Consider the following 25,582-nt stretch of genomic DNA (forward strand, 5'->3'; position numbering starts at 1 on the left):
ACATCGAATCGAATGGTTGGGGGAGTCTTATTTGTCAGTGACTATTCATATAATATTCTTCTCCCTTGAAGAGTACCAATGATTGATTGGGATTAATTTTTATCATCATGATTTATTCAAATAATATATATCTATATATGTGCCATAAATGAATTTTTTTTTTTCATTAGATGTATAATAAATATATCTGCTCTAGTTTAAGTTAAGAATATAGTACATGAGGCACACATTGAATAACATTTTTGTAGATTTTATTCGATTTTTTTTATTTTTTGTGGGTCATGCGATTTAAATGCTAATTAGTAATTAATGACAACAAGGATATTTGTTTTTGTTGTTGTTGTTGTTATTATTATTATTATTATTATCTATTATTATGCAAAAAATCCTTAGTTGGTAATTTGGTATGTCAAAATATTAAAAAATATTTAAAACACACACACACTAAAATTGTTTTTCTCCACTATCTCTATTTTTTTCTTTTTAATTTAATTATTTCTATTTAATATATAATACAATCATTTTATTTATCTTTTTCAAATTTCAAATTATTTGAAAAAACTAATGAAATAGAAAATACCTAATAGAAGAAATGGTGTTTTAACTACTTAGGGTGACCATTGTAGTGACCCTTACCGAGATCACCTACTAATCAAAACTTAAGCATGCAATTAACTTAATTAAACATATATTCATAATAAACTGTGGAAGCAATAAAATACAATCCCAAGAAAAGGAATCTGTAAATACCCAAATAGTTTATATAACCAAATCGAATACTGTATTCTCCAAATACAACAGAAAATAAAACCTAGGCAGACATCCGGCTGATCAACCACTGCCTAGCCCCTCTTGGAACCTCCAAGCTCATCCAGTCGCAAACCTGCCCCACAAAATAGGGTGTTCAGAAACACAAAGTACGATACGTTAGCATAAAATGCTCAGCACGAGAGTATGAGTATACATGCATGCAAAGTGAACCGCCTAAAAACTCGAGGTCAAAAGATCAGATAACAAAGACAGACCGGGCCCTGGTATGTAGCACGCTGTGCCGTCGCTTCAGTAGGTGGCTCCCATACCAAAATACCAGTTGATACCCCGGACCCAAATCGATGGAAGTTCATCCACTAACAGGATAGGGTAAAACCCTACTAATAGACATCTCAAACGAGATAGCTCAATATGCAAATGTATGCAGCATATAATCATGTCATATAAATCATGCAGTCACATAATACATGCATACTCAGTCAGGATATCTCGAACAGTACTTTCGTACCTCAAATACTAGGCAAGCTCTACCAGCTTTAGATCCACGCCTATAGTCCGCGCTACAAAGCGAAATGATACTACCATCATTAAAGTGATCTAAAAGCCTTAACTAGGCTATTGCATACTTCTAAATATTTTTAAGAAACCAAAGCTATACATGCTTCCGTCGTCAGCCCTTTGATATCAATGCCCTCAAAACTTGAGCACAACTCAGCTGCGACTCCCGAATGCCTCGCCGACCTCCGGGTCCAGCCTAGGAAGGCTAGAACTACTAAAATAAGTCTAGAATGAAGAGAGAACTCGCGGAATTGGTGCTGGAATGAGGCTCCTCGACCCTATATTTATAGAGCACGATCGGAACCTCCGATGCGCCATCGGAGCTTCCGTTCTGCCTAATCCGCCACGTGTCAAAATCTGATTAGCTGTCAACGGATAGGGGCGATCGGAACCTCCGTTCAGAACCAGAGTTTCCGATGTCACACACGTCATGCATGACGTAATACCTATTGGAGCTTCTGTTGAACTTCGGAGCTTCCGTTCTTGCCAACGGAGCTTTCGTTCTGACCAACGCCCAAATTGTTTAACTAGCATTGATTAATCTCTTAATCACTTTATTTGGGTACGGGCTACTACAGCCATTCTTAACAAAAAAATATTTTTATTGCTATAAATTTATTAGATTTTTTTTATTGAAATTAAGTATAAAAAAAACTTTTGTCATACACATCATGTGTGCAAATACGCTAGTTATTATTATGTAAGAGTTCTTTAGTGTGATCTCTTGGTATGCCCATTAAAATAATACATAAATTGAAAAAAAAACACACACACACCACAACCGTTTCCTCCGTTATCTCGAATTTTCCCCTCAATTTTGATTTTTTTTCGTTTAACTATTTTTTTTATTTTCTTCCCAATTTTTGTATTTAATATATAATATAATAATTTTATTTAGTAGTTTTAATTGAAATATAATTTTATTATAAAAAGTAAAAACAGATTATTTAACATGCAATACGTGCAACAAAAAGCTAAAAAAAGACTATTTAGCACGCAATGCGTGCAACAAAAGACTAGTTATTATTATGAAAGACCAATTAGCTAGTTAATTAATTGACAAGGATTTGATCGATATATCTAGATTCTAGCCATCAAACCACAAGAGTCATATTGAAACGTCCTCTCTGATTTATATCATTTTCCCCCCAAACTATTAATACGTAAAACCTTCGTTTGGTTGGATTATTAATAATTTATGTATAAATTTATCTTGTCTAATCCTACGTTATTCTCATCATATTATTTATTCTTCTATTAATTATAATTTTACATCAATCAAATCATTAATTATTTATCTTACATCAATCAAATCATTGAATTTAAATTACTATATTACCCTTTATAAATAATATTATTTATATTTTATATATTTTTAAAAAACTAAAATGGTAATTAATTTATCATTTTTATATAAAATTTAATCAATCAAATCAACTATAATCTATCAATCAAATCAAATATTATATTCACTATCATTTTTTTATTTATTTTTATTACAATACATTACTTATCTAGATATTATTTATCATATCATCTTGGGCTCAACTATAATCTATCAATCAAATCAAATATATTTATTCCTACACACATGAAATACAGAGTGTGTTTGAGCAACTTGATTTGAAATTAAGAGAGATTTAAATTCGATATTTAATATAATAGTTCACTGCGCGCACGAGTTTTAATTTCATATATTGATGTAATTTGAAATCCTCTTTTAAATTTCTTTCATCAAATGATTTAATTTACCTGCATTGTTCTCGTTTTTCTTTGATTTAATAAGTTGGTCCTTGTTTTTATTTTTCATCATATTGATGACAAGTAGTATGATATATATGCATACATCTATAATAAAGATCCACTGACCAAAATTACTTACACCAAGCTGACACACACATATAAGAAGTTTGATGTACTGGATACTCAACGTGGATATCTATATGAACACCGATTGATGTGATATATATAATACTAGCAATATTGGCACAGCGATTGCGTGTGTAACAATAGTAAACATGTTCGTACTTAATTTAAATGTAAAGCATGAACATCATATAAAAAACGTAATGTGCGAACAAACTAAAAAATGAAGCAGCTATTTCGATATCGGCATTGTGATTAAATATGTGAAAACTTCGAAATTCAATAATAAATTTCACGTCCAAAATAAATAGCCGAAAAAGTGGGATAAAAAGTATGAACCATGACGAAGAAGTAAAGGAAAAGGGGGAAAAGTCATGTACCTTGATAGATATGATAAAGTTGGACAAAATATGATAGTATATCAAATCTCCTTGCTGCTATGAAATCTGAGTGGCCGTGAGTCTGCGAGTGTTGAACGAGTGGAATGTGGGAGAAAGTAGTTTTAGATAGAAGAGTATAAGGTGTCCGGTTGTTGTGTTGGTGGGTAGTTTTAGTGTTAGTGCATCTTTCTCATATTTTAATTTTGAATTTTTTAATTATTTTTTTGTTGTAATTTTTTTTATTTGGTCAATACCAAGAGACCATGATATGGTGTTGTTACATAATAAATAGTAATATATATATATATATATATATATATATATTATCATCGGAGTTTCTTTCAAATGCCCATCTATCATGCCCACTATCATGCCTACCAATGATATGACACTATTCTATTGGACCTACAATTTATCACATCTTTATCACATCCAATAGAATAATAACACATCATTGGTGGACATGATAGTAGGCATGATAGGTGAGCAATTGAAAAAAACTCATTATCATCGTGCTCTATATTTCAAATCTTGTATATGTTATTCAAAGTGACATGCAAGCGTAAATGATCATCTTCAATTTGTAAATCTAAGTTGTGGTCTGATGGAAATTTATTGCATATATTTTGACACCAAAGAAATTGTGATCAATCACGTCATTATAATGCTTTTGGATATATATATATTTGATGCTAGCTAGGTTGAAAACTAGATGCAAAATGGGATGTATATATATGCTAGCTAGCTAAGCAAAAAATTGATCTTTTTGGCCCACCAAATTCCAATAACTTGGGGCGTTTAGGAGATATTGAAGATGCCTTTATACATAACACAACACGCATCAAATTAAAGAGCAAGACATGGGAATCCATGAAAATGACTCATCACATATATGGCATCTCCATCTTCTTCTTCTCAACCGAATTTCAAAAGTCATAATATAACCATTGCTACATATATTTCTCTTTATATGTTGAATATTTCCTTGAAAAATATAGATTATAAATAAGAAAAACTTTTTCGAACTATTTATGAGGATATTATCCATTTTCAGTTATATATCCCACTAAAGACTAGCTAGCTACTAGACACTCCACTAGATTCCTAAGCGCTGGTAAGTTAATTTATGCATGCCACAAAGTTACACCAAAAAAGAAGTAATTGTGGGCACTGCTCCATGTGGTTTAATTTTAGTGTGTGTAATTGGTTGGATTTAATAGTTCAATCTTTATCAATTTTGAAGATATTTATCTCAGTGTATATTCTAATTAATCCCAATTTTTAATGGGGCAGACTTTTGCATTCTAATGCATGTACGTACCCGACATTTGAAATATTTAGATTGCGAGTACTCATTTTTTAGGAATATGTAGGAATAAGGGTGTTCATCAGTCGATTTTTGATTTTTTGATTTTAATTTTTTTGGTTTTTGATTTATCCGACGAACACCCAAAGCCAAGAAATCTTGGTTACTTTCCATCTGCTTATTTTTTCTGAAAAAAAGTTCGAACCACATGTACATTGAATCTTTGGAGGTATTTTCTGGTCGACTCTTGTTAAAATTATTTGAAATCATGAAAATGGGTATATATATATATATATATATATATGTGTGTGTGTGTTGTATTTCACTCTTAAATCATAGAAACGTGCCCTTATACAAGGATTCGAAATTATATATTTATAAATAAGTGTGCGCACTTTGCTCTTATTAGTTGCAATATTCCTTTGAACGCGTTGCATAGCTTATACAATAGTAGTATTTATCTAAACATGATAATTTTTTATACGTTCAAATAAATGAATTTTTCATATTTTTTTATTACGAGTGATAGACTGTATAAATATAATATAAAATTTAAAATATACTGATAAAGATAAGATTAAAGATTTTTTTATAAAATGATTATTTTATAATTTTTTTTTATAAATCATCAATAAAATATATAATGAGGATGTAATTTTAATTTTAAATAAGAATTTTTCTAAATTAATTAGAAGTTAGTAAGCATAATATAAATAATATTTTATTCAAAAAAATAATAATAATATAAAATAATATTGAAAGAGGCCCGGCCTCGTTTCAAAAAAGAGAAAGATGCCCAGCCTTCTCATGGGCCTTTAATTTTTGTATTATGAAGCCCATGAAACTCGGTCTGACCAAAAATATGTGTAAACTATAACTGGGCCTTCTACGATCGATCAAAGGTCAGCTATTTATTATTATTATTTTTTAAAAAAACATTATTTTAGATTCGCTAAGAATCTCATTCATGCTGGGCTGGTACGACTTACGAGCCCGTTTTACTACGCATGATAAAATTTGGGTGGCCTCTTAAAATTAATGTAATTGCAAATTCAAATTCGGGATAAATCAGTTTATCATATAACTAAAAAAATATAAAAATATATTTTATTTTATTGTAATAACATCGGATACTCATTTTTCTTTGGAATGCCCAAGCTTAATCAAAACTTGAATAATTTGTGGCTTCAAAAAAATAAATAAATAAATAATTTGTGAATTGAATATCGGAAGATTATGAAAATTAAGGTTAAGAGAAGAGATTCGCGGTTTCGGTGTATAATTCTATTTATTTATCATCATCATCAACATTTCCTCTTGTCTATCCTTACCAACCAAAGTTTGGGACGAAATCCTCTGCTACACTTGGTGCTACAAACCGTCCTACACTTTGCTAAAAACAATCCCGTTTGCACAAATTATTAAAAATTAAATTCATTAAATAATATGGATGAACAAAATATAATTAATCAATGATAAAATGTTCGATTCACCTATTTTTTCAATTAAAAAAATCATCAATAAATTTTTTTACTCATTTATCGTGTTTGAGACACAATTTATTGTCTATTTTAATTGAAAAAATAGGTGAATCGAAAATTTTATCAATGATTAATTATATTTTGATCATCCATGTTGTTTAATGAATTTAATTTTTAATAATTTGTGCAAACGAGGTTGCTTTTAACAAAGTGTAGCACGGTTTGTAGCACCAAGTGTAGCAGATGATTTCGTCCCCGAAAGTTTATCATAACTCATAAGGTTCTTGATTTGGTTAATTACAAATATGTTGGCAAATCACATTTTACATTTCTTTATTTTTCTTCTTTCTTATTATTTTTGCAAAGACATTTTCTTAATTTCATTAATAAAGTTTCTAAAGAGAATAAAGATCTTTTCAAAAAATAAATAAATAAATAAATAAAGAGAATAAATATTATTTAAAATTTTAATGGGTACTAATAATCAAGTAGTAACCATAAAAAAAAACCAAAAAAGAAAAGGATGTTTCAAAAAAAAAAAATGAAAAAAAAAGTAGTAACAGAAAGGGATACGATGAGTAAGTTCTGAACTCTAAAGTCTTTGCCAAAATCTCATCAGTATGCAGATCCATCGTTCCCAAGATCCAATTTTTTTTGGTGGGTACATATTTTATAACTGAGGAATTCTCTTAATTTTTCGGAGGCTTTGGCTCGAGCTTCAATCAGTTGAATTGAAAGGATCGCGAATCAGTAATGGCGCCTCCAGCTCAATCTCAACGATCCCCTTCTCCATCTCAGCCTTCCGGGTTCTCTTCTAATCCTTAATTCCTCTCACTTTCTTGATGTTCATGGGTTTTAATTTCACGTTCTGATTCCCGTTTGTGCGCTTATCTTTATACTTTAGCTGGATGGAAAATCCTAGGCATAGTGTTTAACTACTGGCAAAACATTTGGCACAAAACCGTTTCTTTCTTTTTTTTTTTTAGTTGAATTGGTGTGATTCTTGATGTTAGAAATATGGGAAGTTTTGTAATGGGGGTTTAAGTTTTACTAGATTGAGTTATTGTAACTTTCTACTGTATGCATATGTGCTTTTATCGATTTTTGCAAATGGTTTTAGTTAACCCTTCGATGTGAATTGAGAGGAAAAAACTATCAATTTAACTTGTTCTCTTGACAATGTGTTTGTGGATATCTTTTGTGTAACCTGGGATTTCATTAGATGAAATGGCAAAACGAATCCCTTTCATTGTTGAAATTGTGTGTGTTATGGGATGTTTGTGTCCTGGTGGGTTTGATATGAGGGTACCATGTTAATTCATGGTGAGTTGGGCACTCTGAAACGGAAAAATTAGTGAATATTTACTTCACTTTATCTTGTTCTCGAACTTAAAAAATGGATGGTGACTATGCTACGTCAAGTTCTAACCCTCCTTTTGCTTCGGGCAGGAAAGGGGAAGTTTCAGATCTGAAATTGCAGCTGCGCCAGCTTGCTGGTAGCAGAGCTCCCGGCACTGATGACACAAAACGGGACCTTTTTAAGAAGGTTATATCTTACATGACGATTGGAATTGATGTATCGTCAGTTTTTAGTGAAATGGTGATGTGCTCAGCGACATCTGATATCGTGCTTAAAAAGATGTGTTATTTGTATGTGGGGAATTACGCGAAGCACAATCCAGATCTTGCACTTTTGACTATTAACTTTCTCCAGAGGGACTGTAAGGACGAGGATCCAATGATTAGGGGTTTGGCATTGAGGAGTCTTTGTTCCCTTGGTGTTGCTAATTTGGTGGAATACTTGGTCGGGCCTTTAGGTAATGGGTTGAAAGATGGGAATAGTTATGTTAGGATGGTTGCGGCTGTTGGGGTGCTCAAACTATACCATATTTCAGCATCGACTTGTGTGGATGCAGATTTTCCGGCTTTGCTCAAGCATTTGATGCTTAAAGACAAAGATGCTCAGGTCAAGTTACTCTGTACATCATTTATTTTCTTTTATCTGTTTTTAGATGTAGATGCAACTTTTAAATTTTAACCTTCAGACCTATCTCTACTGGTACTAACATGGGTTTGATTTGGAGGAGATGTTCATCCATTCTTGATAACCTGTAAACAGTGAACTATTACTTTGTTTATTAGATTTGCATAAATATGATCGAAATCTTTTTAATCTTAAATATCCTACTTATTTCATCATCATAACTGTTCTTTCAGACAGGCTTTGATTTTCTTCTTTCAAAATCGTTTATTTACTGTTGTCAATCAGGTGGTTGCAAATTGTTTATCTTCTCTTCAAGAGATTTGGGGTCTGGAAGCAAGCACATCCGAGGAAGCAGCTAGGGAGAGGGAAGCATTGCTTAGCAAGCCAGTTGTGTATTACTTTTTAAATAGGTATCTACCATAATATTGGTGGTTCATTACCTAATTTTTCTAGCTATTGAATTTCAATAGTACTAGCTACAAAGTCATTCACATAATTTACTATTTAGTACGTTTACGTTTGCTGTGCTCTCCTTTTATTGTAACTTATTTGTCACCTTGACAGAGTAGATTGCAATTCACAATTCTGCATTCCTGATGTATAGACCTTGTTTTTTCCTAGCTTTATTCAATGTCAATATTTTTTGATAACGTGTTCAAACGATGATGCCTGACGGTTAGTTTCAGCATTATAGAAAATGAAAAGATTTTTTGGTTTTACTTTTTTTTCTTGGTGATAAGCAGGTGTGATATCTTCTTTGATTCTCTTGCACGGAAATTACACCTCATAGTTCTGTCTGTACATGTGCCAAATTATAAGGATAAACAACCTGGAAATCCAAAATGAACATCTTTTATTCTTTGTTAATTTCTTACGTATTCAAAGTTTGGAAGCACTGAAGTCTGCATTTGATTATTGCAGGATCAAAGAATTTAGTGAATGGGCGCAATGTATTGTTTTGGAGTTGGTTGCTAAATATGTTCCAACAGATAGCGAAGAGATCTTTGATATCATGAATCTTCTTGAAGATAGACTTCAGCATGCAAATGGTGCAGTTGTCTTGGCCACCATTAAGGTGTTTTTACACATGACCTTATCCATGACTGATGTTCATCAACAGGTAATTTCTATTTTCCATTTAAAATCACTTTGTTGTTACATAGTTGATGATAATTGATGCTTTGGTTTGATTTAATGCTTCTCCTAACATCCAATCACATAAGCCTCGATTCTCCAATTGAGTTTCCAAATTTTATGTGTCAGACTATTCTGGAATATGGAGTCCGGCAGGTTTCTGGTGATGTTTGATTGAGAGTGTTGCACACCTTGTTCATGTTTCTGGTCCATTTCTGTATTTTTTTTTCCCCTTTTTTCCTAGCAGTCATTTCAGAATTCAGACATCAGAATGTAGCTATTTTTTCTTACTGTAGTTCCTCGAGTAACCGTCAAAAGATTATTGCGAAATAATTTGCTCTCAATTGGATTTATCTGCACACAAATTCTTACTGATATGACCACAATGCGTTCATGGCCACAGTCCACACATTCTTTAAAGTTTCCTTTCTATTTTCTTGTGCTGGATTTGATTCCTACGACCATTTTACCCATTTAACTCGAAAAGTCCCTCCCTTAATTCCTGGGATGTGCATGTTTGTATTTCTCAATGCCATCCTTCCAGATTAAGAGCAGTGTTTTTAAAAGCGCGCTATGAGGCGCGCTATAGCGCAATTTCTAGGCTGAGCGCTACGTAGCGGAAAGCTCAAAGAGCGCACGCTATTTGCCCGTTTGGAGCGCGTTAGCGCAAATAGCGTGCGCTATTGGGCTATGGCGCAAAAAGCCCACGCTATTTGGGCAAAAATATTAGAAGCCCATTAATGATTTTATTTAATGTAAAAGATAGAACCCACATCCGGTTGTAAGGCGAGTTTTGATCTGCTCGTTCCCCACGTCCAAGGGGATTCAGAAATCAGATTTCCTCAAGCGAAGGCCAAAGAAACTTACTGCTCGGAATCGAAACTTTCCAGAGTTGATTTAAGAGGTGACGATGAACCCTAGATCCGATTTCAAGGTAGATTGGGGTTTTGGGGTTTTTTTGAGGTGAGTGGTTTCTGTTAGAAAATCTGAGCAACAGAATCCAAAGAAGAGGTTGGGTTTAATTTCTGGGTAGATTTTGTTGGAATTATTGGTTGAATTTTTGTTTGAATATTGAGCAGATTGTTAGGCATAAATGTGGTGCAATGTTTAAGAATAGCTAATTATGTCACTATTTATTAATTTAAGGATAATTCTTACTTGTATAAGTATATTTTTAATTTTATAATTAATTAATTGGTGTGCACGAATAGCTTACGCTATGCGCTGCGCTATTTACGCTACGCTATGACAACACAAAAACGCTACAGGCCAACGCTACGCCTTTTAAAACACTGATTAATTTAAGAGTCCTTTATCATTTTGTTGAATATCGTGATTTAGAATCTTCTTTGTCAGCTGCATATACGTAGTGTAAAACAATTTTTTGGCTCAAGTGTCTGAGTCAAGTGGCTATTTAGATGCTTCAAAGCGATGCTTATACTCTTTAAGTTTTTAAATTTTCTTTGTTAATTTGTCCTTTCGAGCTTCTTGGGATGTGCTTCTATGACTATCATAATATATCTTGCCAGGCACTGAATTACTTTAAATGTTTGTCTATAGGTTTATGAGCGGATTAAAGCTCCTTTGCTCACTTTGGTTAGCTCGGGAAGTCCTGAGCAATCTTACGCAGTTCTAAGCCACCTTCATTTGCTGGTGATGCGTGCACCATTTATTTTCTGTTCAGACTACAAGCATTTCTACTGCCAGTATAACGAGCCATTTTATGTCAAAAAATTGAAACTTGAGATGCTGACCGCTGTGGCAAATGAGAGTAATACTTATGAGATAGGTAGATATCATCCTATGCAGCTTGCTTATGTTCATCCTCGTGTCATTGGTTGGTCGTTGGTGGTGGTTTCTTAACTCTTTGAAGTAACTAATGTGCAACCTTTTTGCTTCATTTTAGTGACTGAACTTTGTGAATATGTTGCAAATGTTGATATTCCAATGGCAAGAGAATCAATTCGAGCTGTTGGGAAGATTGCATTGCAGCAGTATGATGTTAATGCCATTGTTGATCGTCTGCTTCAGTTTCTGGAAATGGAAAAAGAACATGTGACCGCTGAAACTCTTGTAAGTCTTCCCCTTTTCTGTCGTGGACAGTTGGATATGTTGTGTTACTATGGAATGTTACATTATGTAGTGGTATAATCCTATGAGCTAGCTCTAAAATTTTCTTTTTCTATGTAGGTTCTTGTGAAAGATCTTTTAAGAAAATATCCACAATGGAGTCACGACTGCATTGCAGTTGTAGGGAATATCAGTAGCAAAAATGTTCAGGAACCAAAAGCCAAGGCAGCTCTTATTTGGATGCTGGGGGAATATGCCCTGGACATGCAGGATGCTCCTTATATTCTAGAGAGTCTTATAGAGAACTGGGACGAGGAGCATTCTGCAGAGGTGATTTGATCGCAGTCCTTCACGTTCTTTCTATACTTCCATCAATGTTAACTTTATTCAGTTGTTGACTGTTATCTTTTTGGCTTGAAAAATTCCAAGTAGTGCCTGCTCAATTTTGGTATAGTCTAGAGTTACCATAGAATTCTACCTCCGTAAATCTCAACTCGTGTAATATGCAGTGAATCTCGTTTTTGGTTTAGTCATTTGAAAGTGTATCTAATATCATTGGCTTGTGAAGAAATTGGAGATGGGAGTTAATTATGCATATATGAATGAAACTTATAGGTAATTTTTTGATCCAGCTATTAAAACTATTGTGTCCGTAGTAATTAACAGTAAATGACATTTAAATGCCATTCCAGTAACTAGTTTTGTGATGTGCAGGTTCGTTTACATCTTCTCACAGCAGTAATGAAGTGTTTCTTGAGAAGACCACCAGAGACTAGACAGGCTCTAGGAGCTGCTCTAGCTGCTGGTCTTGCCGATTTTCATCAGGTCAGCTTTCATTGAAAGTTGACTGAATATAATGTAAAGCCCATGTATACTTTTGTTTAGCTTGTGGAAGAATGGTTGCTAACTTGTAACCCGTTGCAGGATGTTCATGATAGAGCATTATTCTACTACAGGCTTTTACAGTACAATGTTTCTGTAGCAGAACGTGTTGTAAATCCTCCAAAACAAGCTGTTTCGGCCTTTGCAGACACGCAAAGTAGTGAAACAAAAGATCGCATCTTTGATGAATTTAACAGTCTCTCTGTTGTGTACCAGAAGGTACTTCTACTTTTCTAACTTCATCTCTCCTTAGGTTGCGTTTGGGGAGATGAATTTGAAATCCAAGTATTTGGATTATAGTTTATTTTTCACAACGAAACAATAGATCTAATTTAAGGTCATACGTTACTTATTTTTACATTATTAGTAGCACAAAGTAGAGTGGATGTCAAATGACACCATTGTTGGGTGGACTTGAAATCCATCTTAATTAACATGACATACCATATAAACATGTAAGGAGTGAATTTGAAGTTTATGGTCTATATTCTCTAAACAACAAAAGTAAATTTGAAATCCATGAATTTGAAAGCCATCAATCGGAACACAACTTTAAATTCTGAACGGCCACTTTTTTATGCATTTGGGAATGCTGAATGATTGACATAAATATTTTTGTAGCCTTCGTACATGTTCACTGATAAGGAATACAGAGGACCATTTGCATTCTCGGAGGAACTTGGGAATCTGTCTATTGGTCCGGAATCTGGGGATCATATAATTGCAGCTCAGGGAGTCGAGGCAAATGATAAGGACTTACTTTTGAGTACTTCTGAAAAGGAAGATAATCATGGTTACAATGGTTCAGCTTATAGTGCCCCTTCTTACGATAATTCTACAACTACAGGTGCTTTTGGGGCTCAGTTAGACCTTGTATCACTTGACAATTTATCTACACAAACTTCTTCTAGTTTGGCCATAGATGAACTGCTTGGTCTGGGAATGCCAACCGCGTCTAGTCCTGCTCCTTTGCCTCCTGCTTTGAAGCTCAATGCTAAAGCTGTTCTAGATGCTAATGCTTTTCAGCAGAAATGGCGCCAATTGCCAGTGTCTATATCCCAGGTTTGTTGACACCAATGAAAGAATTCCTCACCCCAGACTAAATCCAACGATATCTTGTAGGGCTAGTGCATTGAACTGGATCAAGATTTTTACGAGTGAATTTCTTCTAACCTTTCAGGAAATCTCTATAGATCCACGAGGAGTTGCGGCCATGACAACACCTCAGGCCCTTTCTCGACACATGCAAGGCCACTCGTTCCACTGCGTAGCTTCGGGCGGTCAACCTCCAAATTTTAAGTTCTTTTTATTTGCACAAAAAGAAGAGGAATCGTCTGCGTATCTCGTCGAGTGTATTATTAATTCATCAACATGTAAAGTGCAACTAAAGATCAAAGCAGATGATCAGACTACGTCCCCGGCCTTCTCAGAATTGTTCCAGTCCGCCTTGTCCAAATTTGGATTGCCTTGAGGGCACATAAATTAGTCGTTGCTTATATATATGCCTATTCAAATTTGATTTTGGTGAGTGACAATAAACAAAGGAAACTGTCTTGTAAATTTTACTTGACTACAAAGTGAAAAGGGCTCCTTTTGTTGTGTTCGGCTTCCTCTAACCTTTTGTAGTTGTTGAGATTCTTTTATCGTTCACCTTATGAATTGAATCAGCTGCCAAAAGAATTTTGTGGCCCTTTCGTTTTCATTGTTTCTAAGTGTTTTTCTTTCCTTTCCTTTTTTAAAATTGATTTGCTCCAAGAACGTATCTCATTCCAAATGATTGAAGCTTACATAGCAAGTTACAGTTATGCAAATTATCGATTACTTCACGATTAATTCGTAAATATATTACTCGAAGGTGTGCTTGCATTTATGTTGTTTTCACATACTGATATTTTCTCAAATTTCCTTTCTCCGAAACTTCCAAAAGACCGAAATGTTAAATTAAATAGCAAAAAATATGAGTTGCGACTTACGAGAAGTGTCTTAATCAACTTGTTGCATTGGTGCCCGTTCATTATATGAATGGAAATATTTTAAAATTAGAATTATATATGCTAATTAAATAAGAAAATTTTGAAATTTGGCGAAAATTTAGAGAAATGTTAAGGGTGACTTTAATGTTACGAAATTAAATTATATGATTATTATTATTATTAGCATCCAAAAAATAATTAATTAATAATAAAGGAAGAAAATGATGCCAAATATATACAGATAATGACATCACACTGCCTTCCGGTGGTGTGGTTTCTTCTATCTTACATCTTTCCTTATCTCCACTATATTTTCATAAATTATTACGTGCAAAATTCTACGATAAATCTGTGGATAAGATTTTTTTTGTAAGAATTTTGTCGTGTGAAGAAGGGATTCCTTCAACAACTCTCTCCTATTTCCTACATGACTGGAGAGAGTGCAGTGTGCATAAAGGTGCCAGCTTTCTGTTCTTTGAAGAACTCGTTCTTTCGCTAGTTTTGACATATATTCTTTGTTTCATCCATTTTTTTGGTCCATGTTTTAGGAAGTAATATTTTTTTTTGGGCACTGCTGATTTTCTTGGTATTACAACATTTCAGTTGTCGGATTCGAGATTATGAGGTAACAGAGACAAGTAGGTTTGAAATTCTGTTTTCTTGATTTTTTTTAAAGTTTAATATCTGGGACAGTATTCTGGTTCTGTGATTGCTTGGCTTATATTGTCGTGGCTAGCGGTAAATTAATTAATTGGATTTGAGCATGAAAAGAGAGTCATGGGAATTCTATGAGGATACAAAGAAGCGGGAGAACTTGATGCACCTGGTGGAGGGGAACTTACAAAGTCCATAAAAATATGAATGACATTTGTTTATTTTTTCCACGTTAAGTAGATACTCGGTCAGGCCCTGCAGTGATTATTCTTGTGGGTTGAACTGGTTTTCTAATGTTATACCTTGCTTCAGAATTTATGATAGCACGAGCAGCAGGAAATCCATGTGTTTTAGGGTAGTGTTGATGCTACCCTTGGGGTAGCTACCCCAAGGGCCATTGAATGGACCAGATCAAATCATTTGGGGTGCAAATGTGTTCTGATCCATTGAATCACCCTTGAGGGTAGCTACCTCAAGGGTAGCATGAAACTCCACCGTGTTTTAGTTTCAGTCTCAGTGCTTCGAACCTCTGATTCCGCCATTGTAGAGTTTTTATTTGAATGGATGTTGGTATTCTTGGTAATTTTTTGTTTTGCAGAGTACACACTGATGTGCAGGTAGTGTGGACATATTGCTTCTACTAGATTCCTGAAGAGGAAGTTACTCAGGTGCCCTTGTACACCGACTATACCGTGAATAAGCCACTACAAGGAATTCAAGTTGCTCACAGTATCCTTAAAGAAGAGCAATGGGCTACCTAGGTGATTTTGATACAGAAATTTCAGATTCTGACTGCCAAGGGAACACTTTGATCCTCAAAGAGAAGTGGGTTCAAGAATTTTCAATCAAGGTAATCTTTTATAATCTAAAGTTCACCTGACTGCGTAATGGCGAAAGATTTGACGGTCTTTCTCTCATTGCAGGAAAGGTCTCATAATGAGGCGATTCGACTTTATCCGGTGGCATCTACTCTGTGTACTTTCTGCATGAGTGGGGATAGTTGTAAAGTGGTTCGCTCCCGAACAAAAATGATGAATATTCTGTTGGAAAAGGGAAAATCTCAAGAAGCTCAGTCCATTTTTAACAATTTGATAGTTAAAGGACATAAGCCATCCCTAGTGACTTACACAACTCTTTTAGCCTCTTTGACTGTTCAGAAACGCTTTGAATACATAAATCCAATTATTTCTCAAGTGCAAAAAAGTGGGATGAAACCTGATTCTGTTTTCTTTAATGCTGTTGTCAATGCATTTGCTGAATCTGGGGACATGGAGGAAGCCATGAAAGCTTTCTTGAAGATGAAGGAGCATGGGATGAAACCCACAACCAGTACTTTTAATACATTGATTAAAGGATATGGGTTAATTGGAAAGCCTGAAGAATCGTCAAGAATTATGGAGCTAATGTCCAGGGAGGAGAATGTGAAACCCAATCTGAGGACATATAATGTACTTGTTCGGGCATGGTGTAACAAAATGAATATAAGAGAGGCCTGGAATATGGTGCATGCGATGGTAGCTTCAGGATTACAGCCAGATGCTGTTACTTACAACACATTGGTGAGTGCTTATGCTCAAAATGGGAAAACAGAAGAGGCAGAATCTGTAATTAAAGAGATGCAGAAAAACAATGTAAAGCCAAATGAAAGAACTTGTGGCATCGTAATCTCAGGATACTGCAAGGAAGGTCGAATAAGGGATGCAATGAGATTTGTTTATAGGATAAAGGAACTTGGAGTACATCCTAATCTTGTCGTTTTGAATTCATTGATCAAAGGATTCCTTGATTTGTCTGATAGAGATGGTGTTGATGAGGTATGTTGAATAGTTATGGTTTTGAAATGATTAATTTTGTCTCCATCTCTCACACTTCACATATTGTATTTGAACGAACCAAGGAGCCTTGGAAACATCACTTGATTGCTGGACATATAAATAAGGAAGAAAATAGGAGAGATCTAAATGTCCTTAGTATATAGTTTTATCAAGTAACCTTTATTAAAGATTCGTGCCTCGAGTATTGTGGAGTAATTGGCAACGTCAAGCACACGGTCTGAGAGTACTAGCCATGGCTTCAGTTCCCCCCCACACCCCCCCCCCCCCCCCCCCCCCCCCCCTCCCCCCCCCCCCCCCCCCCCCCCCCCCCTCTTGTTTTGGAGAAAGCAGTAGGAATGATTGTTCGTGCTAGTTTATCTGTATCTTCAAGAAAAAAACATTATGCATATTGCTAGATTCGAATTGGATACCCTGTTCTAAATTCTTAGCATTGACGAAGGTGGTCTTGCTCTTTTTCGAAAATATAAATCACTCATAGCAATAGACTAATTTAAAAGAAACTGTGTAGTTATTGGATGTTTTATATTTATGTTGAATCCATCCTCTTGAATGTTTCCCACTTTCTCAGTAATAGTACAGAATAATGTCTAAGAATTGGAACTTTCGTAGGTTCTGACGCTGATGGAAGAATTTGGAGTAAAACCAGATGTGATTACATTTAGCACCATCATGAATGCCTGGAGTGCTGCAGGCTATATGATCAAGTGTCGAGAAATTTTCGATGATATGGTGGAAGCCGGCATCAAACCAGACTCCCATGCATATAGCATTTTGGCTAAAGGTTATGTACGTGCCCAGGAACCGGAGAAGGCCGAGGAACTTCTAACCGCCATGAAAAATTCCAGTCTTTCCCCAAATGTTGTGATCTTCACCACCATTATCAGCGGATGGTGCAGTTCTGGTTCTATGGACTCGGCAATAAGGGTTTTTGGAAAGATGGTAGAATGCGGAATATCGCCAAACCTAAAGACATTTGAGACATTAATCAGCGGTTTTGCAGAAGCTAAGAAGCCATGGAAAGCAGAAGAAATGGTCCAACTCATGGAGGAGTTCAATGTTCGACCAGAGAAAAGCACGTTTCTGTTGGTTTCTGAAGCATGGCGAAGTGTCGGGTTAACGAAAGAAGCGAACCGAATCATGGGCATTTTCCGAAAAATTCAGCTAGAGATGATGCCACTGGAGAGTCTGGAGAAATTTTACAAGAAAGAAGCTGTAGATTGTTCTTTTTCAAGGCTCCAGATACCTAATGTGGTCATCGGTGATCAAAAAGGGTCATTTGCTCCATCAAAAACAAAAGCCGTGAATCTTGGTTCGAAATTCGGGGAACGTGTTTCGGTTTTTAGTCGGAAGCAATATCAAGGGCAGCTCTATATATCTGCTCAGTTTTTACCCTTGTGTACAGTCCTATTATTGAGTTAAAGGGCTTGGTTGCACTCGAAGCCGATACATACGGATACACTGACTGTTGTACATATAAGGGATGGGGAGATGTAATTCGTTAATCCTTTGGCTTACGTTGTCTTGAAGAATTTGGTGAAACTGTAACTCGTATATATCTTGTTCGCAGCCATTTATTTGTACTAAAAATCAGTGTACGAGAATTTGAAAACATTGCCCATAAATGGTCGATTATGGTTTGATATCCATCTTCGGGGGAAAATTTCTAGAGGAAAAACAGCTTGTAAAACGTGTAATCAATGACTGATCTTTTTTTTATTTTTTTTTTGGAGCATATGACTAATCTTGTTTGAGAATTAAAAGATTGCCATAAAACCATTCAACAAGGATATATTGATCTCAAGAAAATTTAATTGCTGGAATGGTTCACAACAGCTCTACTTGATGGTACAACATCTTGGAAACAGATTCATGTGGTACATGCAACAGAAATAACATGTATTCGAGTTGAATCTTATTTGTCATCTGCTTTTGAAGGAACATTGCTGAGGAGCCATATCAGAACCACACCAATAAGTGCACCAGAGAGATGTGCTATGTGATTTACGTTTTGCATGGGGTAGCCGCCTGAAAAACTTCCTCCTAAGCTTGCTGAAGCTTGAGCTGCTTCCATGACCTGATACACCGAGTACTTTAAGAAGTGTGGCAAAAGAGGCCTAATCGAGAATTTAGTCGAGTGGAGACTGGAGAGGTTTAATAAAGGAAGCAAAAGTTTCATTTTATAAAATTTATCATAAGATTTGAACTTTTTACACCCCAGGGAAGTGATCCCTCCCTGCACCCGCAAGCTCCGCCCTAGCATGCAATTTTCCTCACAGTTCAGGTGGTGTGATCTTGCTTGATTTGTTTGAAGCAATAATATTCCAATTGATATTTGATCAAGAATAAGTCATTTTTTTCGTTTTCTAAGTTAAAAGTCAAATGAATGTCTCGCATTTTATATCACAGATGGAGTATGATACCTTTTCTACAACAAACTGTCCCAAAATGAGTACTTCAAGAATCTTCCTCCAGTCCCAGGACATCTGCAGCAATATGAGGTTATATAACACCAAGCAATGTCAAAAGTCACTCATATTTCATATTATCATCATACCTTCACAAGGACACTAACAGCGAAGAGTCCAAACACGGCACCAGATGCTCCAATAGAAACAGCATTTCTTGGGAGAACTAACCACGAGACAAGGTTTGCCCCTGCACCAGTCAAGATATAGGAAAGCCACAGTGCAAAATTTCCTTCTTCTTCTTCAACTAGTTTTCCTGGATTACAAACAACATTTGCAAGCCAGCATTATGATGAATATGATCGCATGCAAGCAAACTTTTTCAATAAACAAGCCAAGGCTCACCGAAAATATACAAGAAAAATAGATTGCTGGATAAATGGTTCCTGCAAGCAATATATAGACTTGGTGAGGCTCAAACTCAATATCTTGCGACATTGATAAGTATGCCTCCAAATACAATTTATATGAAAAGCTGAGAAGTAGAAGGAATACCAATTAAAATGACAGAAAGTTGCAGTGATAAACTGGTACCAAGCAGGTTGGTTATGGTAAAGATACAACTCTTTAACCAATGGAACCTGGAAACAAGTGGATATTTCATCTTAGAAAATATTAAGAAAGAAGCACAAAAATTGTTTCCAATCCAGCAATCTTTATGGCTCCATTCTAGATGAACCGCCAGTGAGAAAGAAAAAAAGGGAAAAAAAAAATCCAAGACCTTTTATCGTAGAGCAAGTGGTTTAGAAACCTGGAAAACATGATCTGCAACATATATCCCAAGATTAATCAGTATAATCCAGAAAATGCCACTGGCACGCTTCTCTGGCTTCCTTTTCTCCTCGGGTTTCCCAAGTTCGAGCTGTGATATCATGTCTAAGCGAAACATCGTCAGATAGCTTAACATTTTACGGAAATCGAGGTTCACTTTGTGGCTTACGATATGCTCATTTCCTATGGAATTTACCACTACTCCACTAGCAATTCCTTTTTTTTTTTTTTGAAATGACCATTCATAAGTTTCAGGTAATGAGAAAATGTGTTTTGTGCATTGTATGTGAAATATGGCCTATGCTGATTGTCTCCCTAACGAGGTAGTAAGAAACATAATCTTGGCGAAACATTCTTTTCAATTTGTGAGTTTTCTTAATTATTTTCGTAAAATGGCCTTCAACGCGTGAAATAAGCAACGATAAGAACTTGAAAAGATTACATATCAAAAATCTTTGTCAAAAAAATACTTGCTTACCTTTCGGGAAAACATTTCCAATTTCTGAAAACACAAACAAAAATCCTACTTAATATTTTACGCAAAAATAGATTTTCATCTTTCACATTCCCATGTGCAATTATTGTTCTAAGCTAAGTTTTTCACCACTTTTATTATAACCTAGCATTATCCTGTTTGTTGCACTCTGAATTTTGAAATAGTTACATGACATTTAAAAAAAGTTAAATTAGTCTACATGTTCTCACATAATGTGTCATATACAATTTTGAAAACACCATAGCATGAGATGACATATTCTTGTCTGGAAACATGATCTAACATCGACCAAATTCATAACTTCAATTTCAAGAAACATTTTATAAAATACTGAAAACCCTAATATGATTACAAAACAGCAAAACAAACAAGGAAATCCCCTCAACTGAAATTTAACATGATCGATCCAACCATATTAGAGGGCTGAAAATTCTCAAATAAAGTAGCATTCCTAAATTCCAAACAACTCAATTTATCCTTAACCAAAAATTGAGGAATGAGCATCAAACTGAGTCGAATTCAAACCAACTACATCCCACCACGCTTCTAAAGCAATCATCACACCTTTCTTAAAGAAGGGAAAAACTCGAATCAGTGCTCTACACAATTTTCCAAAAAGTATTGACAGAAGGATTCCAGAAGTGACCTGAGTTGCCCTTCATTCGGCAGACTGCTGATAATCGGGGTCTGAACTTGAAGGATAATTTCGGAGTCCAGAATATGGATGAAGAGGGTAGCAAAGCCGCCGCCGAAGGCATGAGTCTACACGGCGGAGCGCCATGGAAATAGATAAGCGGAAGAAGAAACTGCTTCTGCTTGTGCACAAGTTGAAGTTGAAGCTGTATCATATTCATTTTGGTAATAAAAATTTTATTTTCGGTTGTGTGCGTGTATATTATATGTATTCATGTATATTTTTAATTGCAATAATGAGGCCCCATATGAACCCCAAATATAAATTAATTCACGATAGAGTCTGCTAAAAAAATATAATTAGCGAGTATATTTATTTCAAGATAAATAAATTTGCCCAATATGAACCCCAATATAATTTACGTGTATATTTAAATTTTTTTTTGGTCATAATAGAGTCTGCTAAAAAAATATGAACCCCAAATATAAATTAATTATGAATCAATCTGAAATGCATTCATCCGCAGCTTGTTGCCAAGTTCGTTGTAGACCTAGCCAAGGGCAGGGTCAAACCCGGACCCAACCCGGAACAGGCCCGTGGTCAACGGGCCGGTTAACCGGGTCAACGGGTTTGAACCGGAACCGTGACCGGACTGGCCAGTCACGGTTTTTCCTTTTGAAACCCGCCGACCCGGCGGGTTGACCCGGGTCCGAACCCGGCGGGTCGGCCTATTTTTAAATAATATATTTATTGTTTTGTGAAAATTTTAAATAATCTTTACTATTTTATTAAGGCATTATTTGGTTTGATGTATTATTAATCTATGTATAACTTATCCCAATCAATTTCGCTTTATTTTCGTCATATTATTTATCTATTTTTTAATTAATAATTTTACATCAATTAAATCAAATAAATTATAATCTATCCGTCAAATCAAATAATGTATTAACTAATTTTTCTTATTTATTTTTAATTTACATTATATTACTTATCCATGGATTACTTATCCTATCACTCAAACCAAACGATGCCTAAGTGTGCGTACTCTTAACTAACCACTCTTGGTGTCATGGTGAATTTTCTTCATTTTTTTTCCTTTTATACCCCTACACTCTCTATCCAACTCACTCATCCCACATTTTTCTTTCAGCATCATTTATTCTTTTTTATCATCACTATTTTCATCAATCTAAAAGTGAATTTCATTCATAGTTAATTTTTTTTAGATTTGAAAAAAAAGGATAAAACAACACTTTTAAATTAAAAAAATTATTCAATATACAATACATTATATTTGTAGATAATATTTTACACACGCAATACGTGTGCTCCGTCGCTAGTATATTTAAAACCTACACATGTTGGATTTGAACCCAAGACAAATTGGTATTGAGGCATCACTCTTGCCACTAGGCCAATAGATAATTTGATATTAAATTGTGATTGAACTCAAGACCAATTGGTATTGAGGCATCGCTCTTGCCACTAGGCCAATAGATCATTTGATATTAAATTGTGATTGAAAATAATTAAATGTAATAAAATTTGTATACAAGATGTTTAAATTGAAATGTAATAGATTTTTTATTGAGATAGGTATAGTTTTTAATATAAGATGTTGAAAGTTGAAATATAATATATTTTTTATTGAATAAATGTAATAAATGTAATAATTTTTTTATTGAAATATATATAATTTTTAATATAAGAAATGTAATATATTTTTTATTTAATAAATATAATATATTTTTTTATTGAGATAGACATAGTTTTTAATATAAAATGTTGAAAGTTGAAATGTCATATATTTTTTATTGAATAAATATAATATTAGAAGATGTTAAAAGTTTAAATGTATATATTTTTATTTAATAAATTTATATATTTTTTATTGAGATAATGAAATATTTGATAGAGTTTTTAAAAGTTTAATTGTAAAAAAATTTTAAAAAAAATTATTATTTTTTTAAAAAAGCAAAGGTTGACCCGGACCCGGAAACGACGGTTAACGGGACCCTGACCCGGACCGGAACCGCCGGTTCACCAACCCGGACCGGAACCGGCCAAGGGTGGGCCGGTTAAGGGTTGGTAAAATACCAACCCGAAACCGGACCGGAACCGGCCCGTGGCCAGGTCTAGTTCGTTGGTAGGTCACTGTCCTAATCAGCCCAAGCCAAGCCAAGCCAAGCCAATGTAATAACGAGTCTTCTTGTCCAAGTTGATCATTTTCATCAGCTGGACCTACTTTCTTGAATTGCCCATTTCTTTCAATTGGACGTACTGTTCTAGCTGATCAAGTTTTTTTAAAAAAAATTGATTTCTATATTAAGTCCTTTATTTTATCTTAACTAGGAAGGAGGCACGTGCGTTGCACGCGGACACACATAGTGATGATGTTAGAACTAAGATATTTGAAGAAATGTTTTATGAAATTGGTTGAGCAAAACAATCTAATTGTGTGAGATATCTAATATATTTCATAAGAAAGGAATTAGGCCATTAATGTCCATTTCTGTCCAAAAAAAGAGGTAGTAATCATGAACAAGCGAAACAAAGTCCTTATAAAAGCAGATAATCAAGTTTTGATAGGACAATCTGTTAACGTTTTTATTTTCCTCCCTTTTTTGAAGCATTTTTTTTTGTTACGTGCAACACGTGTCTTGATGCGTTTTGTATATTCTCCAAGAATCTCATCATCTTGTATGTCCATTGCAGTGTGACTTGATTCACTTTTGTCGGGAATGTTTATCTTTGAAGTTGTGGCGGATATGTTTGATCCTTCGCTGACGTCACACTTTGTCTTTCCTTTGATTAATGATCTCTTTTTTTAACGTGGTTTTTGGATGCTCTCAACAATCATCGAAATATTGTCTTCATAGTTTTTGACATTATGATCTAACTTGACCAAAATCTTGTGGCTTTCTTTGTGATAGCTGATTATGTCATTATTTTTCTGCATTGTATGTTGACTTATTATATTAGATTATATAGTTGGAAACAATATGATGAGGAAAAAATGTTTTAATTTCCTAATGATCATATATTTTGATCTTACCTGATCACAATTATCGCATAGACTCATCCTTTTTCTTCACAAAAAGAACAGGAGCTCCCCAAGGAGATACACTAGGACGAATGTACCCCTTATCCAAAAGATCCTGCAACTGATTTTTCAACTCTCGCATCTCTGACGGAGCCAGACAATACGGTGCTCGAGAAATACCTCAACTCTATGTCAAACTCAACTTCCCTAAAAGGTGAAAAACCCGGAATCTCATCTGGAAATACATCTGGGAATTCATTCACAATTGGAATACTCTATATACCAACGCTCTCAGCAGACAAATCAACTGCATAGATGAGGTAGCCTTCCCCGCCAGACTCTAGAGCTCGACATGCTCTCAAAGCTGATACTAACGACATCGAAGGTTGCGCTCCCTCACCATAGAAAAACCAGCTATCACCACCAACCGGATGAAAGTGTACCAACCTCTGATAGCAGTCCACTGAAGCTCGATAGGTAGTCAATACATCAATCCCTAGAATGCAATCAAAATCTTTCATAGCCAGAACCATGAGATTCGACACCAGAACGTTCCCTTCAAACTCTAAAGGGCAACTCATCACTAGACGCTTAGCCAACGCAGATAGATCCGTCGGAGTAAAAACAGAAATCACTACGTCTAGTGCAATGTATGACAACTTATGCTTCTTAACAAAACGTACAGAAATGAAGGAATGAGATGCACCAGTGTCAATCAGTACAAGAGCAGGTATGCCATATAACAAAAATGTACCTGCGATGACCTTCTCATTCTCCTCCACTGCCTGATCATGCCTCAAGGCAAACACCTGGGTAGACGCCCGCGGCCTCAAATGAGAACCTTCATCAGACTATCCCTGCGATCTCTGCTGAACTGTAGTCTGAGATCCCAATCCTGAACCAGAACCAAAACCGCCTCCCCCAGTTAGTGGACAATCCCTCCGAAGATGACCAACCTCTCCACAACGAAAGCATGCTCCAGAAGCTCTGCGGCATTTGTCCGTTGGATGATTATTCTCACAATGATCGCACTTCTCTTTATTCCCAAAACGAACCACTCAACCGGAGCCAGAGGAAGAAGAAGATCCAGATTTCTCGAAAGAATTTTTTGGGGAAACTTCTTAAATAAGGAAAATTCTTTTTGATATATAATAATCATCTAGTAATAAATTTTTAAACTATTTACAAAATAGTTATTATAATATTATAAACGTATTCATATATGGTTAAAATAAATTAATACCATATTCATTGAAATATAATATTGTTTATTTTT

At 35.0% G+C, this 25,582-nt stretch overlaps 3 protein-coding genes across 8 annotated transcripts; 2 read left to right on the forward strand and 1 right to left on the reverse strand.

Annotated features, from left to right (window-relative positions):
• The first annotated feature begins 6,890 nt into the window (after positions 1–6,890).
• On the forward strand, positions 6,891–14,035 carry LOC140870925 (beta-adaptin-like protein A). Its single transcript, XM_073273335.1, has 11 exons — positions 6,891–7,168; positions 7,812–8,328; positions 8,632–8,756; positions 9,268–9,466; positions 11,041–11,269; positions 11,387–11,553; positions 11,671–11,880; positions 12,265–12,375; positions 12,475–12,651; positions 13,054–13,494; positions 13,613–14,035. The coding sequence occupies exons 1-11, from the start codon at positions 7,116–7,118 to the stop codon at positions 13,901–13,903; spliced, it is 2,520 nt and encodes an 839-aa protein (XP_073129436.1). The 5' UTR covers positions 6,891–7,115; the 3' UTR covers positions 13,904–14,035.
• A 648-nt stretch (positions 14,036–14,683) lies between these two features.
• LOC140870978 (uncharacterized) lies at positions 14,684–18,615 on the forward strand. Of its 6 annotated transcripts, none has more exons than XM_073273412.1 (5): positions 14,684–14,862; positions 14,954–15,043; positions 15,658–15,909; positions 15,983–16,873; positions 17,504–18,615. In XM_073273412.1, exons 3-5 carry the CDS (start codon positions 15,808–15,810, stop codon positions 18,311–18,313), a joined length of 1,803 nt encoding a protein of 600 aa, XP_073129513.1. In that variant the 5' UTR covers positions 14,684–14,862; positions 14,954–15,043; positions 15,658–15,807; the 3' UTR covers positions 18,314–18,615. The 6 variants fall into 6 exon arrangements, with proteins under 6 accessions (XP_073129513.1, XP_073129510.1, XP_073129509.1 ...); XM_073273409.1 differs by having other exon boundaries at positions 14,954–15,030; XM_073273408.1 differs by having other exon boundaries at positions 14,684–15,043.
• Positions 18,616–18,664: 49 nt separating this feature from the next.
• LOC140870959 (rhomboid-like protein 11, chloroplastic) lies at positions 18,665–21,504 on the reverse strand. Its single transcript, XM_073273386.1, has 7 exons — positions 21,273–21,504; positions 20,111–20,235; positions 19,855–19,940; positions 19,705–19,745; positions 19,449–19,615; positions 19,315–19,377; positions 18,665–18,968 (listed from the first exon to the last, which is right to left on the reverse strand). The coding sequence occupies exons 1-7, from the start codon at positions 21,478–21,480 to the stop codon at positions 18,807–18,809; spliced, it is 852 nt and encodes a 283-aa protein (XP_073129487.1). The 5' UTR covers positions 21,481–21,504; the 3' UTR covers positions 18,665–18,806.
• Positions 21,505–25,582: the final 4,078 nt, after the last annotated feature.

Source organism: Henckelia pumila, unplaced genomic scaffold, assembly GCF_033568475.1.
Source record: "Henckelia pumila isolate YLH828 unplaced genomic scaffold, ASM3356847v2 CTG_298:::fragment_3, whole genome shotgun sequence".
Lineage (NCBI taxonomy): Eukaryota > Viridiplantae > Streptophyta > Magnoliopsida > Lamiales > Gesneriaceae > Henckelia > Henckelia pumila.